Here is a 16705-nt window from a genome sequence, read left to right on the forward strand (position 1 = left end):
ATATAGTGAAACATTCGTTCATGTGTTCAATAAATGAATCTAATATCCATGTTGCATAACTAATTTAAAAAAGAATTAAAAACAAATAATCTCATAATAAAAATAATAATTGAGAGGGTAAACGATTAAGGGAAAATTTTTTCTCTCATATCATCTCATAAACTTCTTTTGTCTTGTATCCTAATTTTCGAATAATAGGCATACCCACTATTCCATAATTACAATATTCAAATTTCTCTTCCCTTCAATTTTTTTATTTTTTTTTTTTGTATGAGCGAGAGCCTTCAACCGGAGATTCATTATAGCTCATGTTTTACTCTTTCATGTATTATGCTTATCAACATTACTTTACATAACTAAAGCCAAATACATAACCACAAATAAAAACCTTAACTTTCAATTGACAAATACAGTTTTCCTGTACAAGTGATATCGCGTCAGCTTTTTCCCAAATTGTTCACAAAAGCCTTTGGTCTAATCTTCGTTGGTTTCGGGGTTTAACATAGTGTTGAGATAGGAGGAAGTTTTCAATACTTCGTTCTTATTTGTTTATTTTTCCTTCTATCAGAGATGACATCAGCTGTCAAGTCAAGGAGAGCCTCTATGGCCGAAAGACGTCCATCGATGGCTGAAAGAAGGCCATCCGGCTTAAATTCTCGCAGACCATCCGTCATTCCATACTTAGCAGGACTTGAAAAGCCTGTTTTGCCAACGTTACCATCAAAATGTGACGTTTTAATATGCGGCACTGGTCTTGTTGAAAGTATTCTAGCAGCTGCTTTGGCATGGCAAGGTTCAAACGTTTTGCATGTCGATGCTAATCCTTATTACGGAGATACTTGTGCTACGCTGACAATTGAACAAATTAGAGCATGGTGTGCAAGTGTCAACGATGGGTCCCCAGGTTTCCATGGATTCTCTAAAGCCATGTTGCACATTCCATCACCTCATAAGCTTAACTCAAGGGACTATGGAATAGATTTGACTCCCCGACTTCTGTTTGCCAAATCCGATTTGCTATCATTACTAGTAGCCTCCCGTGTTTACAGATATCTTGAATTTCAATCTATCAGCAACTTCCACACGTTTGAGAACGATACTTTCGATAAGATGATGAGTACAAAAGAGGAGATCTTTGTCGACCAGTCGATAAATCTCCCAACAAAGCGTCTTTTAATGAGATTCATCAAGTTTGTACTGGAGTATGAACTTCCGGAGGGAAAAAAGATAGTTGAAAGTCACATGAATGAAAATTTTGTGGACTTTGTCCATAACATATTCCACCTATCTCCAAAGCAGGTGAATGAGTTTTGCTATACATTGGGATTGTCTCCTATGCCAAAAATATCGGTTCCACAAGGATTATCACGTGTTAGACGCTATTTAATATCCTTTAGTGTTTACGGCGATTTCCCTACGCTGTATTCAAAATACGGAGGACCCGGTGAGATATCACAGGGATTTTGTCGTTCGGCAGCCGTTGCAGGTGCAACTTATAAGCTCAACACTTCGTTGAAGTATTACGATCCAAAGACCAAAATTGCATATTTAAATGATGGAAGTAAAGTTAACATTACAGAAAAGGTTGTTTGTTCTCCATCTCAAGCACCCGGTGGATCCAAAAATGTTCCAAAGATGCAATATGAAGTTACAAGGCTGATCAGTATTGTCGAGAAATCATGCAAGGAATGGTTTGCCGAAGGCGAAAATGCGGCTGTCGTTGTTTTCCCACCAAAAACACTAAGTACCATGAATGCATATCCCGTCCAAGCAATCATAATGGGTTCTGGTACCGGCTCCTGCCCCGATGGACAATGCATATGGTATTTGTCCACTATAGAAAGGGGTGAAAGGGCCCGCAAGGATCTCCAAGCAGCGGTTAAGAAAATGGAAGAGTCAATTCTCAGAGAATCAGAAGATGGTGGCTTTGATGTTGAGCTGTCCGACAATGATGTTGCAATACAGGCTAACGGAAATGTTTCCGTAATCAATTCTGTGAAATTGGGAAAGTCGTTCAAAGAATTTGTTCCAAGAGAGAAACTCAAATACCTATTCAAGCTAATATTCACACAGACAACTTCCGTCGCCCCATTTGGTGTGGTTTCAAACAACGTATTTGAGAAAGCTGAAGAAACTGAGCATATAGATGCTGGACCGGATGAGAAAGTCATATATTCGAGCATGCCATCAACAGAAATATCGTATGACGGTGTTGTTACTGAGGCAAAGGTGTTATACTCAAAAATCGTCGGCTCGGATGACGACTTTTTTGATGTTGACTTTGAAGATGAGGATGAAAATAATGCTAATACCAGAAATATTGACGATGAATCTGCAATCGCTGATGATACGGAAGAGTTTCAATCAGAAATGGCGTTTGAGCTATGACAGCACCAATGGCCACAGGTTTGGTCATTTTATAACTGGCTCTCGCTGGTTCTACTTATTGCTCTGGTTTCCGATATGGTTTTCCTTTTTGTTTCTTTTTCGACTTTCATTTGCTTTTGTGCGTACCTTTATTGTTGTTTTCTTTCTTAGTTGACCAAATTTTTTCTTCTTCTTCTTCTTCATCTTATTGGCCTACCATTTTTCTTCGTTTAGGATTAGTCCTGCTCTGTCACATATATTATGTCATGCAACATTGGTTTTCTCTCTATTCTTCTTTATTTGTTTTATTTAGTTACTGGTGTCTTATTATAATTAAATAAAATGGTCCTTTTGGATAAATAGCATTGATGTACCCTACATATCTCCCTTTTTAGGTTTCCAGGACTACATTTTTACGCCAACTAATAACTAGGAACATGGCTTCCATATATTAAACATCTATAAGTACAGACATATACGAAAAGGCTTACTCCTGGGCAAAGTGCTCCAACAAGACGTTTCTCTCCTCAGTGTCGGCACCCCAGTTCTTGATGACAACACAAGAGCAGCCAACAACCTTTCTGGCGTTACCCTCTCTGTCCAAGGTGCACAAACCAGCCCACTCACCGAGCTGCTTGGCGTCAGAAACCTTAATCAAAGGAATCTTTTCGTCTGGAGCGTTACACAAAGCCTCGACCAACTTGATGATGTTCTGCTCAGTAACAGCGTCACACAAGACACACAACTGAGCTTCACCACGAGACAAAGCCTTGGTAGCCTCTCTCAAACCTCTGGCAAGACCATCGTTAACCAAAGCGGTTCTCAAAACAGTCTTCAAGCAGTCCTCAATGGACACCGACGAGGTCTCCTCCTCCTCAACAACAACTTCCTCTTCAACTGGAGCTTCTGGGGCAGTTTCTTCAGACATTTTTCCTATAATTCAGTTATTTATAACGGTAAACTTCTTCCTCAGATGAAATCAGATCTGGTCAGTTTATGGAGAGAGAAAAGGTTCAAGTTAAAATGAAACAAGTAACGCATCCGATTACCCAGGCATGGCTATCCTCAGTTTAAATTTTTCAACTTGCAAGAAATCAGATTTCAGCAAAAAAAAAAAAAAAAAAAAAAATTAAAAGGGTTAAAAAGCGCTACCAATCACGTGACTAAATGCATTTATGTAAGCCCTTAGTCTTTCCTATGAATGGTGAACACGGTAATATATTCATGCCCATTACTGCGTTTGCAAGTACGGATATGTATGAATCAATTATTTAAATGCATTTAGCTTATTTGACTACCTAATTAGATAAATAACGGTATCTCAATAGCCCCACCGACAGTCTCGATACGTTTATTCCTTCCTTTCTTCCTTTTCCTTTTGCCTTTATCGGACTCATCTCTCCTTTTCTTTGAGTCGTTATCTCTATTAACATCATCATGATCTTCCCCCGTTCCATTGTCTTCCTCAGACCTGCTATCTGTGTCATTCATATCATTGTCCGCCTGATCTTCATCGTCAGCAATTCTCTTCCGACTTATTGGGATATCATTTGTAGGCCCGTTTCCTAAGCCCAAAACTGATCGGGTAAGTTCTTCCGTGATTTTGAGTTGTGTATGCTGGGATCCACCTTTATTGACCTTTTGGTGATTTTCTGGGATCTGCGATGTAAAGAAATCATCTATTGTCAACAATTGTCCATCACCAGTAATCTCTATCGTCTTGATAGTTTCCTCGTTGTGTATCATTTTTTCTATAGCCAGATTATCGTAGCCGTATTTCATATCCTCACTACTGCGCTCCTTACTCAATGTCTCTTCATCAAGCTCCTCTGATAAAATACGATCTTCTAGAGGGATAGATTCTAGGGTAATGAACTCAATACTTGTTCCGTAAAATAATTGTGTGTTAGTTGCAGCAACATTTGTCCCTTCACCCATATTATGATTGCGGAACTCATGTTTATCTTTATAGCTTGTGTTTCGTGTCAAGCTTCCAGAGCCAACAAGAATCAAAAATGATGTAATTCCGTTCATATCTTTACGTATTTTTATTAATTTCGAGAGCTTAATTGCTTTGATGATCTTAGCAAAGTACTCGAAATGATAGAATGATGACACGCTTGCAGAACATGGTACCATTATAAAGTCTGCCTCATCTGGTTCTCTGATATTATCGGAAGAAGGTTTGAAAACCTCCAATTCCCTTAAGAATGGTTTCTCGTCCGGTACAATCAACTTGGAATATCCTATAGAGGTATCATCGGATTTTGAGATAAATATAAGTCTTTTTGAGGACCGTGTCATCTTGCCGGCTAGATTTGAATCAGAATTTGATTTCTCTTTGGTAGAACAGTAAAGAACAAATTCATCTGTATTCAAATCTTTCATATCTTTCAAAGCATCGTAAAATATTGCGGATTTCATGACGGATTCAAATATTACACGATCTGCATCTAACTGAAAAATTGTATTATCATCTATCATTTGATCATAGTTATCTAAAATGTCATCCTCATCGTCATTGCTATTAGAATTCATGCTCTGATCATTTGATCTCTTGCTTTTCTGCCGGTTATTCCGTCTATGCCTGTCTTTTGGACGAAGCATGGATCGCGTTTCAGGATCAACAAAATATGTCATTAGCTCACATCTCTCTACAATGAGATCATCCTCAAACGTCAAAATAAATGGTGCTCCCTCAAATTGATAGCCTAAAGTACATTTGGTCTTTGTATCTGTCTGTTCCCTTTCGTTTGGAATATGAATATTAATTGTTTCAAGAAGTGATAGGAGATTTATGTTGATTGTTATGTTTTGCTGAATTTCGCCATCCTCCACTATATCGTCTTCGTCAACCTCCGTTTCGCTCTCAAGTGAATCTGAATCTCCTATATTAGTGTTATTGGTGCGGTTGTGGCCTTCGGCCGCAAAATTATGAGAAATATTCTTATCGGGATGAAACTCGTAGTATGAAAACAACCTTCGATCTAACGTAAGAATAACCTTGCAGGTATTATTTGCAGATATACTAAAGCATAAACTCCCTTTATTGATATTTAAAAAGCAATCATCGCCAAACGCGGATATGGAATTGATTAACTGGTAAATCAATAGTATATTTGTAGTAGACGCCACAAACGCAAAGCGATTATTGTCTCTAATCAACTCCGTCATCGTCAGTAACAGAACATGCCCTTGGAATGTTGTTATTATACAAAATCAGACCCAATGTGTTCGTTAGTATTGGTGATAGTTCTAGGCAAGTCGCATATTTTAAATCGCGCATTTATCTAGAAACCATTTTTCGTTTACATTAGTACTCGATAAGAATTACGAAATACAAAATGGACCAGCATTCTAGGGTCATGTAATTTATTTATTAGCAGTATTTAATGAATGTCGATTGTAAGACCAAGACAGGCTTCATTATAAACTATCGGTTCAGGAAAGGGGCACATCCGAGGAAATTGGCAAAAAAAAGCATATAAGAAATGGAGTTGCATAAAGTGCGGAAAAGTAAAGTCATTATTATTAATTAGAATCCACAAGCCATTATGGGACGTATTGATCACAAAAAAGTGTAGTCAAAGGAAGTGCGTAGCGCATATAAGAGAATTGGTTAATCGTATGCCTAATCAATTAGACAAATACCTTGGATGATATTAAAGAGCCAGCCCTAAACATTAAGGGTAAAACATATTTGAAAGAACCAATTCCACAGAGTAGTAAAAATCCAATGAGGAAAGCATATAGAATTGTGTTTTCTGTCCGTGTCAAAACGTAGAATGGGAACATGAAGTAGAGTGTTCCCCATAAATGATCTTCTAAAACATCTTTCCGATTTCTGTTCTTAAAGCTGATCTCAGACACCTCAAAATTGGCACCCATTTTAATAAACCAACTATTATTTGTTTGATATTCCTGAAAATTATGAATCAACTGATTTGTTCACGCAGAAAGGAAAAGAGCCACAAGCGAACTAAACACACTGCTATCTTTTTACAAAAATAACTCTAGAATACGAGGGTAAATACGGAAATAGAAAATTGAACTCATTCGCGTTTAGAATATTTAGAATTCGTAGAATACTAAATGCGGTATTCAAAAGCAGAACAGTCATTAAATTTTTCGGCGCGTCGATATTCATCGGAGTTGAAATCTATTATTAACGCCAATTGCCAGGCACTCATTCATTAATGAAATCTTATTCGTATATTCTTATATCAATAGATTTATTACAGTATCCAACCTAAAGCAGCATTTCCATGAGTGACATATTCTATAATGCTTCTTCAGACTTCTATGACAATTCTGACCGCAGAATTTATATGGATGCATTGTTGTCTACATGGCCACAAAAAGAATCCTAATATAAGATAAGCATTTCATTTATTTGTATTAGTATCTAACGCGCTTAGTTCGACGCTATCTGAACAATATTTGAAATTGTATCCATTTGTTCAGGATTCAATTGTGAAATGATGCTACTGTATTTATTTGAATCGCTGGCTTGGACGGACAAGATGAAATCCTTAAACGTTTTAAAGATATTGAGGTTGTCCAAAGGCGTGTTTGCATATGGATCCTCATCAAATGTATCATCTGTAGCAAATCCAAACTGTTCGATGTAATCGTCATCGAGAACAAAGCCGCCTGTTTCCGCTGCCTCTGCAAGGTCTCTATTTTCCTGTTCATTATTTTCATCCTCGTCACTATCTTCGCCATTATCGCCAAAAATAAACTCATCGGTAATCTCATTACTGCCATCTGTATCAGCCATATCCTTTCTCTTCTTTTCCAATTCACTGATGGCCTTAGGTACAGCGGTTAGCAAAATTGTAAGATTCTTTCCGAACTGAGGTATCACCCCTTCAAGGTTCATTTGTGAAAGAGATTCCATGTCAATACTCAAGAAACTCAAAAGTCCCATTATTGAAAGTTTCATGTCAAAAACCCGCTTGTAAGATGTGCAAAGTTCATTCCACAAGTTGAAAAAGCTATCTGTAGAACTCGTTTCAATCAATGTCTGAAGGCAATGGTTTGGATCAACCACCAGAGAAGCAATAATGACATTCGCCATTATTATCTTATAAACGTTTCCAGGCTGTTCGGCTTCTTCAAAAGTCATCATTTCCAACGATTTTTTGACCAAATGTGGAACATATGGTCCTGCAGAATTCGAGTCTAATGCTAAAATAATATAAGTGCTTAATTCTGCAGCATTCATGACATCATCGGGAGCAAAATCTCCATCTTTGTTAAACACCTTCATTACCATTCCAATCATGGCCTGCTGATATTCACTATTTGTCTTAATTGTTGAAGCGCCATAAACCATATAGTTCTTCAAAGCAGGCATAGCGTCCTCTAAATTCAACGATAAATCTGAATTCATTAGGGCTCTAAGTGAATCCTCAAACAATGACCACATGGTGGGGGAGACGTTTCTAGTGAGAAAAGTGGTATTCTCCAGCATCTCAAATGTTTCCGCAAAGAAGCTGTCCAAATCTTTGGCCAGCACGTAATGCAAAACAGGAGCATAGATTTGCTCAAGCTTAGCTATCTTCTGAGCCGAATTTTCAAAGTACAAAAGAACTGTGAGTAAGGTACTAAAAATGCCAAGAGCGGCATTAGTTTTGGATCCTAATTCATCTGAGTCAAAATCGTCCGGATCCGCGCTCTGAGCTTCATTCAACTCCTCCAAAAGCTTCATTAATTGTTCAGAAAGCTTTGCAGTCAAACTTATTCCGAACGGTTCGAGCTGTTCGGAATAATTCTCCACGCATGATTGAATCACGGATGGAATTAAATCACTGTCGATAGCACCAGAAAGTGTTAGTAGCTTTTCGGTTGTAGGAACGATTATAGATCCTAATGCCTCCTTAAACTGAGGGAAGTCAATAAAGGACTGAATAGCCAAAGCACCTTCAAACTGAACAGGAAGATGTCCAGAATCATTGAAACAGTTCATAACTCCCTGAAACAATACACTCAAATTGTTTGGATCTGTAAAGCTTAGTTTGCTAAATTTTGAGGAGACATTACACGTTCTTGCCCTTAGAAAGCCAAATTGTGACTTAAAGTTTGGGAAGACTAATGCTGAAAGAAATACTTCCATCTGATCCTTGAATGGTGATTGCTCTTCAACCAACTGAGAGGATATACACCCAATAATTCTTAATGCAGATTCTCTTTGCCTTGCAACATTAATTGTATCCTGTTCCGATGTTAAAGAGTTCAATTTTCCGTATGCAAACTGCAATATTGGTTCTAATGCAGTATCCTTGCGCTTCTCTGCCAATGTTGCAATCAAATTTCTCACTGCTGTGACAGGAGAATTGCTTGTCTCTTCAATAGTAAAAGTCATCATAATGTATTCCTGGGGATCGTCCTCAAAAAGTTCCAACACCGAATCCTTTGGATAAAATATGGGAAAGGCGAGTTCACTAATCAGGTTGTTTAAAAATGGCTGAATAATTCCCCAAGATGATTTTCGTGTGACGGCATGCTCGATGAATGAAATTATATGGTAAAGAGAAGCATCACTAATCCATCTATGGCCTTGTCTCCATTCTTCGATCTTACCAAAGTAAGTTTTCAACAGTTCAGGAACAACGCTTGACGAAAATAATGCCCTGAATTGGGTGTAGCTACCATCAGATAGCCATCCTTTAGAGCCATATCTGACATAAATGTTAAGGATATTGGCATAGGCCCATTTTTGAGACTTGACCCATGGGCTTAAATGTCTCTCCTCCTCATCTAGTTGCATAGCACTGGAGGGTAATGATATATTCATCACAGCAACATGAAATCCTATCCAATTGGATATTGCCTCCTCTTCCTGCAATGGTTCTGGAAGATCCAAGTATGTGACGAATTTGTATGACTTCAAAATGAGTTTTAAGATTTCCGGTAGTTGCCAATGTGAATCACTAGACGCTGAATCTGATATGATCTGGCCACCTATCTGTAAAAGACTTGAAAAGTACTGCTTAATAATTGAATCAAGCTGTGATGATCTATCTTCATTTTTCATCCATCTATATTTCCGGCATAGTTCGGAAAAGCATAACATTCCGGTGTATAAGGAATCGAGATCATTGGGGTTAGCAAAAAGTCTGGTCGTACTGTCTAAGAAATCTGGCCACTCTGTTGGATAATCAGTCACAAGGATTTCGTTAAGTATGGGGATGAATATTGCCTTGGTACTCCGATCAGAATGAACGATTGTTGCAAGCAATCTCTCTCTCACAATTGGTTTCTCATCGTGGTCAATGCTTCCGTTTTCCCTCCAGTTCTTAATAATTATATTTTTAAAGTAAATAAGGCAAGCTTTTTTGACGGGTAATTCTATGTCTGCAGAGTTAAGTATATCCAAACAGCAAGCCAAAAATCCTCTTTCCTTTTGTGCACTCTTAAGTTGTTGCTCGGCTTGAGTCCTGATTTCAGCATTGGCCTGAAGAGTCCCTAAGAAGCATTGATGTAGTGATACCACATTCATATTCGGTTTGTACTTCAATCAAATGTTGAAAGCGAAAGGCTCTTGTTGATTTTTTCGCCGATCTTGACTCACTTAAGTAGTCCGGTTCGCAGAATAATAGAAGAAAGTATCATGAAGAAGAGAAATGTACCATGGTAGTAACAGGGTCTGAGAAGAAAAATTTTTGATGGATTCGCTTATTTTAGTTTTTGCAATTACCTTTCATTATTGGAAAGGATTTTTCACCTTAGTAATAATTAAATACAACAGTATTTCCATGATAATGAAGTATTTTTTTTGATCCTTTGAACAAGTGATCAATTTGATAATGAATATTTATGACGTTGATTTTTATTCCTCTTTGGTAGGAGTGTTTGTGATCATTACCTTGATATTCCATGCTCATCTTATTTATCCTGTACTTAAAAAGTGTTCAGATTAAGGTATTTATTGGCAAAAAAAGGTATCTTTTCTCGTGTCAAGTAAGTATTTCATGGAGTGTTTAAATGATATCATTTGGCTAATAAATATATCTGATGCATATTAAGTGCTATCTGCGAATTTATCACCAATACCAAGGATTTTCAACGCGGAGTAGGTCAAAAAAAAAAAAAAAAAAAAAAAAAAAATAGCTATTTTGAAGATCATCATTAACCATCGAAATTTTTCCGCTCTACTTTTTGTCTTACCGAAATTGTTTTCAAATACCTTCATACTAATATGTTAAAAAGGTTGCAAAATTAACATACAGGATAGTTACATTTTGTATTGACATAAATCTTGGTGGCAAAAATGACCGAAGAAATTGAAGAGAAGAAGGTGGAACCTTCGAAAATACCAGAAGAATCAAAGGCAAACACAGAAAGTAATCCAGATACTAATGCAAAACAGGCTAATAACCAACAGGAAAATGAAAAGCAGAGAAAGCCTCCAGTTATCATCTGTGTTGGAATGGCAGGATCAGGAAAGACTACATTTATGCAAAGGTTGAATTCATATCTACACAGCAAAAAGGAGCCACCTTATGTAATCAATTTGGATCCAGCAGTAATGAGTGTTCCTTTCGGCTGCAATATTGATATTAGGGATTCAATAAACTATAAAAAGGTCATGGAAACATACAATCTTGGACCTAATGGGGCTATTGTGACCTCGCTTAACTTGTTTGCAACAAAAATCGATCAAGTCTTAGGTCTGGTAGACAAAAGATCATCTAGTTTCAAGCATTGTATAATAGACACACCAGGTCAAATTGAATGCTTTGTTTGGTCGGCATCTGGAACTATTGTTACTGAATCGTTTGCCTCTGAGTTTCCAACGATTCTTGCATATATTATAGACACACCAAGAACAGCTTCACCTACAACATTCATGTCGAATATGCTCTATGCCTGCTCTATATTGTACAAAACTAAACTTCCGATGATTTTGGTTTTTAACAAAACCGACGTTAAGAGTGCAGACTTTGCAAAGAAATGGATGACCGATTTTGAGGCTTTCCAAGCTGCCTTAGAACGTAATATCGAGCTTAGCGACGAAACATCTGAAGGCTCTGGCTATATGGCTTCTTTAGTTAATTCGATGAGTCTTGTTCTTGAAGAGTTTTATTCCACGCTTGACGCAGTTAGCTGTTCGGCGTATACAGGTGAGGGCTTTGATGACTTTTTGAAGGCAGTTGATTCTAAAGTGGATGAGTACAACGATATTTACGTGAAGGAAAGGGAGAGAATTTTGAAGAATAGAAAGAAGAGAGAACAGAAGAGAAAGGAGCAAAATCTGGCACGTATGATGTCAGACATGGGTCTTGATGATAAGAAAGGTGGTTCCAAGAGTGATGAAGTCAACCCAGATTCCGAAGTGTCGAGAACTGAAAGAGTGGATGTTCTGTCTGATTTATCGTCTTCCTCAGATGACGACGATGAGATTGAAGCTCAGATCAAGGAGGATGAAGCAAATGGATATGAAAATGGTATTATAAATCTTGAAGATGAAGAAGATGAGAAACAACAGGAGGATAAAATATCTGCAGCTAAAAATGCTATTCAGGAAAGGTACAAAAAGGCTATGGGAAAGGGTGTTGACAGCTCTAAAATAGCGGAGGATATTGCCAGCTACATTCGTGAGAACCGGGGGTAATGCTTTATTTGTGTATAATATGTACAAGTTGTTGAATTAAGGCTTTATACATTTAAACAAGTCTTTTTGATTGCAATTTAATTTTATGTGGTGTATCTCTGCTTTCAGCTTGTTTGTGTGTCAATACCAAGTTTCCGTTTTGCATTTTAGTAACATGAACTAGGCCTAACGTTGCAAGTGTGTATAAATTATCAGCCATTATCTTGTCCTCGTTTGTTGTACTGTCGTTGGGCCTCTTCACAAGCGTTATAACTGGGAATTTAGGGGCATTAAGAATGCAACCGGATGCTTTAAAATATTTGGTAAATTTGGAAGAGAATTCGTGCAAGAAAAAGGATGATTTCCTAAATCCTAATTCTGTCATGTGAATAACAAAAACCTCCTGGTGCTCTTGCATTCCATACAAAAAAGTAAAAGCAATCTTTTTGTTCAAACCTGCGTTGGTGAAATATTTTGTAAGCAAGGATGGCTTTTTCAAAATAGAATAATCCTGAAGTAATTGGTAGTCATTCGGATCAATACAGTTAATACGTTTTCCATAAATATTGATATTATACTCCTTGTTTGTCTGTTCAATAAAGTTAACAAGCTCTTTGATTGGTATTGATGCCACCGATTCTGTCCTTAAAATGATGCTGACAGGAAATTCAGATATCTTGGCCGATATGTTTTTTAAATTTCTATTATCTCCAAACGGATCAGCTTTCAACCTGTTTTGAAGTCCAAGCATTCCTGAGGGTAGGCTGAAATGGGAAGCCTCGTAACTTTGATTTATATCTCTTACTAAGTTTCTGCTTACTTTTTCTTTGTGCGTGTGCTTTATATCCCTAATCGAAGTCTCTGAATGTTTGATTTCACTACTAGAAGTATGGCTTCGAATTCGCTCATTTCTCCTAGCAGACGAAAAGGCTCTATCACTTGTTATGACATCTTCCAAAAAATAACTTTTGAATAAAATGCACTTGCCGTTGCAGATCCTATTAATATATTTCAAGGCAGTTCCGTATCGAAAAGAAGACATTACTCATAAGTTGTAAAACCTGCCTGTTTTAAAGTGTTGGCTTGTTATAAATCAACTATTTAATGAAAATTTTAGATTAATACGAAAAACAAGTAGATCCGAAGAAAAAAGTAAGAAGAAAAAAATTGCGATCAAACGAGAAAATATTCCTTACATTTAGGATATAGATAACATAGAAAGGAATAGACTCGCAGTAAAAAACTTCAAAGGGTACACTTTTGATAGAGAAAGAATTATATAAAGGAAGTGACCTGTAATAAACTAAATTGTCCTTTTTGTTTTTCACTTACTATACGAAAACATACTTTAAAATATTGACAATTGGTACCGTCACAAAAGATCATGAAATGGGGTTTTATCAGGAAGATAAGAAGCAGAGTGAGACAAAAAAAAAAAAAAAAAAGCCGACGATTACCGTTGCAGGTTCGCTCCTTAAGATCTTACATCTTCGGTGATAATTACTGATTTCGCAGAGTATAAATAATTTACACAAGTACTTCATAAAAATTATCCCTTCGGTCAATCGAAATTGTCATTTCATTTGTTTCTAATCTATCAAGCACTTATCATAAATAATATTAAAATGGTCGATATTAGGGAGAAGCTTGATGCACTCTACTCAATCAAATCAGTTCGTGAGACAAACGCTCATACTAAGCACTTGCTTGAGAGGAATGAACTTACAAATTTTAATATAGATAAATCAAAGTTGGACTCTACAGCTGAATTTGTGATTCAAACAATCCGGGAATCATTTCCTACCAATGAAACACTCCTTTCGATTCCGATCCATGGTAGATACCAGCAATTCGAAAGTGACGGAAAGAAGCGATTGACTAATATAATTGAGACAGAATTCAAGAATTTAAATGATTTGGAAATCTGTAAAAAACTTGTCGATCTTTTTATGGTGAGCGTCTTGTTGGATGCCGGTGCTGGAAATGTATGGAAATATAAAGAGGTGGATGGGACAACACAGTCAAGATCTGAAGGATTGGCAGTTGCCAGCCTTCATATGTTTGCAGATGGATTGTTCAGTGATGATAAGAAGGATCCATTTGTAGTCAATGGATCCAAGTTAAGTAGTCTGACTGAAAAGAAATTACAGGATGGACTTCAGGTGACATCGGCAAATCCAATATCTGGCTTTGAGGGAAGATTTGAGCTTTTGCACAAGCTTGGTGACACATTATCCGCCAACAAAGCTTTATTTGGAACAGATGGAAGACCAGGAAATCTGATTGATTATCTTCTTAATAACAAATTGCTCGAAGGGCCAAAAGATGGAAAATATAAGATAGATTTACAGGATTTGTGGCTATGTCTTGTGAAAGGTTTACAACCAATATGGCCCACTGAAGGCAGAGTTCAGATTTGTGGAGAGTATATTGGTGATGTCTGGTTTTTGCAAAGTAGAAAGAAGTTAGCCCAGCAGAAATTTGGAACACCGAATCCTCCCGAATGGACGTATGCTGTCACTTTCCACAAGTTACTCCAGTGGTTAACCTACTCACTCATGCTGCCTCTAAAAAAATATGGGCACTTTGAGATCACGCATTGCGAGTATATGACAGGGCTTCCTGAATATAGGAATGGTGGTCTATTTGTTGACTCTGGTGTTTTAACTTTGAAGCCTGAACAGAAAGAAAAAGGTCTTGCTTTGAGTGTGAAACTTAAGACCAACGTTTCAATTCCAACATATGTTCCCGATGATGACGTGATTGTCGAGTGGAGATCGTGCACAATTTGCCTATTGGATGAATTATTAGTTCTTGTTAATCATAAATTGCAAATAACTGGAACCAAGTACGAATTAACGCTCCCTCAGCTAATTGAAGCTGGATCATGGAAATCTGGACGGAGAATTGCAAAACAGTTCAGGAAAAATGGGGGACCTCCAATTGAGTTGCATGCTGATGGTACTGTTTTCTGATGTGCTTATATAATATACTAGTTAGTGATCAAATCAATTAATCATCTTTAGACTACGTACATGTGCAATGGTGCGAGGATGTAGCAGTAATCAAAAAATATTTGAGCCGGTAAAAATTTACAAATTGCATATCACGTGATTTTAGTAGAGGCTTATAACCCCTCTGCAATTTTTGTGCAATTTTTTTTTACGTTCACCCTCGCTCACAATTTTTCATATGTGCTCCGGGGGGTCAAGAAAATGAGAAGTTGAAATCTACAATACTTACTCAATGAACACTAGAAAGTCTTTGATTTTTCTCTCCCTTCTTCAGACGCCTCTATAAAGAATTCACGTATTGAATCAACTTTAACACAACCATCAAAATGTCGGACGAGAAAAAAGCAGTTCCACAGGAAGAGATCCACAAGATCAGAATTTCATTGGTTTCCACCAAGGTTAAGCAGTTGGAGGAAGTCTGCCAGGGTATTATCGACAATGCCGCACGTGAGCACTTGTACCACAAGGGACCAGTTAGAATGCCAACCAAGGTTTTGTCTATTGCCACCAGAAAGACACCAAACGGTGAGGGTTCCAAGACTTGGGAGCACTACGAGATGAGAATCCACAAGAGATACGTCGACTTGCACGCTCCAGCTTCTTCTGTTAAGAGAATCACTCAGATCACCATTGTTCCAGGTATCAATGTTGAGGTCACCATTGCTGCTTAAATGCGCTCTTTGGTAATTTCATAAGATTAAAGGGTTTTCCGTAACTATGGCGCTTTTATTTTGAACCGGGTGGGTTTGCTTTATCGTTGCTTTGCAGATTGATATTATACTGCTATCATATCAAACTTTGTGTTGGGAAAGTCTTCTCGTTGAGGTTTTATTCAGTTACTTTAGGCATACCGTGTATTCGTAAGAATGGATACATGAGACGTTGCGGTAATGCTATCAGTGGCTGGTGGCCACCAGCGATAAGTTCTTTTTTTCAGCCTCAGTGATGAGTTGTGTCATTTTGCGTGTATATTTTATAATCTATCTACGGAATAAATGGCCGGTTAATGTTAAATGTTTGGTAATATGTTTTATGCTTTCTTATAGGGAAGTTGTAATGAGTTGTAATGTTAATGCTTTATTGGTCTGCTTTGACCTTTTTCGACGGTTACTGAAAGTGAGATGCATAACAATGTACCATTTCAGTCAAGCCTTTAACATTTATAGAGCTCTCGATACGTTTTGTACATCTACATTCTATCACTTTTTCCAGCAATGAGCCTGGCTAGAAATGTTCTTTGATTCAAATTTTAGTCCTCACTCAGGCCCCCAAAAAAAAACTTTCAGAAATTCAACACCCTTTTTTTATTTGTTCTTAATCCGGAGTTATTACGAAGCCGCTAGAGTTCGGGGGCTCTGAATTCAACCACAGAAAATCTAAAGTGAAAATTTATAGCGGTTTTAGGCATCACCCATATTCCTGGGTATTATGTATTAACATACCGCGTTTCCCTGCACGCATATTTGACAACTAATCTGAGCCCAGACATGTATTGTGGGTAAACAAAGTAATCGATAATAATTGCTTGCCGTATGTTACCGTTCAACAATGATCTCTAAAGTATTTATTCACATTTTCTAAATTCCATACAAGTACTTTATTACATCACTGTTGGTATCCCGAAGATGAACCCACCAATTTGTATATTCTTTTGTTTGGATTTTTCACTTACTGAAACCTGACTATTACTTTTATCTTGGAATCTGATAATAACTACTGTATCACC

At 37.4% G+C, this 16705-nt stretch overlaps 8 protein-coding genes across 8 annotated transcripts; 4 read left to right on the forward strand and 4 right to left on the reverse strand.

Annotated features, from left to right (window-relative positions):
* Window positions 1-570: 570 nt before the first annotated feature.
* On the forward strand, window positions 571-2388 carry BRETT_002182 (uncharacterized protein; the record flags this gene model as incomplete). The annotated part of the gene is made up of 1 exon (XM_041280720.1): window positions 571-2388. One exon carries the CDS (start codon window positions 571-573, stop codon window positions 2386-2388), a length of 1818 nt encoding a protein of 605 aa, XP_041138511.1.
* A 466-nt stretch (window positions 2389-2854) lies between these two features.
* Window positions 2855-3295, reverse strand: RPS12 (40S ribosomal protein S12; the record flags this gene model as incomplete). The annotated part of the gene is made up of 1 exon (XM_041280721.1): window positions 2855-3295. One exon carries the CDS (start codon window positions 3293-3295, stop codon window positions 2855-2857), a length of 441 nt encoding a protein of 146 aa, XP_041138512.1.
* A 374-nt stretch (window positions 3296-3669) lies between these two features.
* BRETT_002184 (uncharacterized protein) lies at window positions 3670-5541 on the reverse strand (the record flags this gene model as incomplete). The annotated part of the gene is made up of 1 exon (XM_041280722.1): window positions 3670-5541. The coding sequence occupies one exon, from the start codon at window positions 5539-5541 to the stop codon at window positions 3670-3672; it is 1872 nt and encodes a 623-aa protein (XP_041138513.1).
* A 1240-nt stretch (window positions 5542-6781) lies between these two features.
* Window positions 6782-9871, reverse strand: BRETT_002185 (uncharacterized protein; the record flags this gene model as incomplete). The annotated part of the gene is made up of 1 exon (XM_041280723.1): window positions 6782-9871. One exon carries the CDS (start codon window positions 9869-9871, stop codon window positions 6782-6784), a length of 3090 nt encoding a protein of 1029 aa, XP_041138514.1.
* Window positions 9872-10642: 771 nt separating this feature from the next.
* BRETT_002186 (uncharacterized protein) lies at window positions 10643-11986 on the forward strand (the record flags this gene model as incomplete). The annotated part of the gene is made up of 1 exon (XM_041280724.1): window positions 10643-11986. One exon carries the CDS (start codon window positions 10643-10645, stop codon window positions 11984-11986), a length of 1344 nt encoding a protein of 447 aa, XP_041138515.1.
* Window positions 11987-12038: 52 nt separating this feature from the next.
* Window positions 12039-12716, reverse strand: BRETT_002187 (uncharacterized protein; the record flags this gene model as incomplete). The annotated part of the gene is made up of 1 exon (XM_041280725.1): window positions 12039-12716. The coding sequence occupies one exon, from the start codon at window positions 12714-12716 to the stop codon at window positions 12039-12041; it is 678 nt and encodes a 225-aa protein (XP_041138516.1).
* An 874-nt stretch (window positions 12717-13590) lies between these two features.
* On the forward strand, window positions 13591-14940 carry BRETT_002188 (uncharacterized protein; the record flags this gene model as incomplete). Its single annotated transcript, XM_041280726.1, has 1 exon — window positions 13591-14940. The coding sequence occupies one exon, from the start codon at window positions 13591-13593 to the stop codon at window positions 14938-14940; it is 1350 nt and encodes a 449-aa protein (XP_041138517.1).
* Window positions 14941-15305: 365 nt separating this feature from the next.
* On the forward strand, window positions 15306-15650 carry BRETT_002189 (uncharacterized protein; the record flags this gene model as incomplete). The annotated part of the gene is made up of 1 exon (XM_041280727.1): window positions 15306-15650. The coding sequence occupies one exon, from the start codon at window positions 15306-15308 to the stop codon at window positions 15648-15650; it is 345 nt and encodes a 114-aa protein (XP_041138518.1).
* Between the last annotated feature and the right edge of the window lie 1055 nt (window positions 15651-16705).

Source organism: Brettanomyces bruxellensis, chromosome 9 (genome assembly GCF_011074885.1).
Source record: "Brettanomyces bruxellensis chromosome 9, complete sequence".
NCBI lineage: Eukaryota > Fungi > Ascomycota > Pichiomycetes > Pichiales > Pichiaceae > Brettanomyces > Brettanomyces bruxellensis.